Source organism: Nuphar pumila, chromosome 9 (genome assembly GCF_984573655.1).
Source record: "Nuphar pumila chromosome 9, dmNupPumi1.hap1.1, whole genome shotgun sequence".
Classification (NCBI taxonomy): domain Eukaryota; kingdom Viridiplantae; phylum Streptophyta; class Magnoliopsida; order Nymphaeales; family Nymphaeaceae; genus Nuphar; species Nuphar pumila.
Window position 1 is genome coordinate 11,377,617 of NC_143257.1, and position 1,593 is coordinate 11,379,209.

A 1,593-nucleotide genomic window follows, 5' to 3' on the forward strand; every position below is an offset into this window, starting at 1 on the left:
TAAAGAACCCATGTATCACGGCCTGCACCTCACAGAGTCACACAAAGAGCAGGCCAACTCTATTATGACCCTTCAGAGTGGGAAGGTATTTCACCCTACTTAGGAATCGACTAACAAGTCCACTGTAGCACCCACTAACCAGTCGATCTCCTCCACCAGCCCCAAGGAAAACAGGTAGAGTCCACAGCCTATGCCTTCTTCGTATATTACCAGAGCCCCTTTTCCTGAGGCCTTGGCCAAACCGATTGATTTTGGTAAGTACGGGGTGCACCTTTACGAGATGCTTGACACATTCAAGCAGGTTCACATAAACATTCTTCTGCTTGAAGTCATCCAATTGGTGCCTGTCTATGCAAAGTTTTTCAAAAAACTTTTCATGCACAAGAGAAAATCGAGGTCGTTGCCCAAGACAATCTTCTTGACTGAGCAGGTAAGCTTTGTGTTTTGGCACCAAGCCCCACCCAAGCTCAAGGATTTTGGGGCATCAATTATCTCTTGTGTCATAGGGGACAAGACCATTGAGCGTGCATTGCTCGATCTTGAGGCCAACGTGAATATTTTGATGGGTTCCTTGTATGACACTTTGGGGATTGGGAATCTGAAGCCCACGACTATTGTCTTGCAGTTGGCTGACAGGTCTACCAAGCATCTACGAGAAATCTTGGAAGATGTGATAGTCAAGGTTGAGGACTTCTACTTCCCTATCGATTTTCTTGTTCTGGATATGGAGGACACTGATGTCGCTCACCAAATCCCCATCATTCTGAGCAGACCATTCTTGGCCACTGCTCGTGCTCATATCGATTGTCATAGTAGAGAGATTGAGGTTTCTTTTGGCAACAAGAGTTTATGATTACATATCTTTGATGTTACCACAAGAGCAACAGGACATGACGACTGCTTCTAGATGACATACGTTATAGGGAAGCAATCCGATCCACAGTTGGATGTGTATCTTGCTAGTCGTTCAGTTTATGGCTCTCCATCCTTTGAGAATAGCCTCTATCTAGAGACTAATCTCATTCTTCCTGTCAGTCTCGAGAGTCATCGTAAGATACATAGAAGTAGAGTTGGAGGACTAGCAAACGATAAGCATGGGGATATTTGATCATGCATAATATTCGCATTTTAGTCATCTTTATTTATGCATGATCCATAATAAAATTGCATTAAAAACTCATCTTTATCATTATTTTTGAGAATTTGCTTCGAGATTGAATTTATGAGAAAAAATGCATTTTTTGATTTGGCCCTGCATTTTTTAGTATTTTTATTAGTTTTAGAATTTTCTTAATTATAGTTTAGTTAGATTAGGATTTAATTAATTGTTTTAAATTAGTTTTAAGAAAAAAAAACTTTTGGAAAACACATTTTTTAGGAAGACCTATTTTGGAATTTTTAAAAATATTTCAGACTTCCATAGAAAATATGTTTTAACCTAATTTTTGTTTATAAATACTTTTTTTTCAGCCAAGAGAAGCAGTTTTTTTTTCCTCTGCAGCATGCACCTCTCTATCTCTCTCTTCTCTGCCTCCCCTTCTTTCTTTTCCCCTTTGTTTCGATCGATCGGTTGCCTGCCTCTTCCTTTTTTGC

At 39.7% G+C, this 1,593-nt stretch overlaps 1 protein-coding gene across 1 annotated transcript; it reads left to right on the forward strand.

Moving 5' to 3' along the window:
• The first annotated feature begins 280 nt into the window (after nucleotides 1–280).
• LOC149828414 (uncharacterized) lies at nucleotides 281–853 on the forward strand. Its single transcript, XM_090017046.1, has one exon. The coding sequence runs from the start codon at nucleotides 281–283 to the stop codon at nucleotides 851–853; it is 573 nt and encodes a 190-aa protein (XP_089873172.1).
• The last annotated feature ends 740 nt before the right edge of the window (nucleotides 854–1,593 follow it).

Bases quoted from the DNA above. Each gene is read 5' to 3' on its own strand.
- LOC149828414 (XM_090017046.1), top strand. From the start codon at position 281: ATGCTTGACACATTCAAGCAGGTTCACATAAACATTCTTCTGCTTGAA.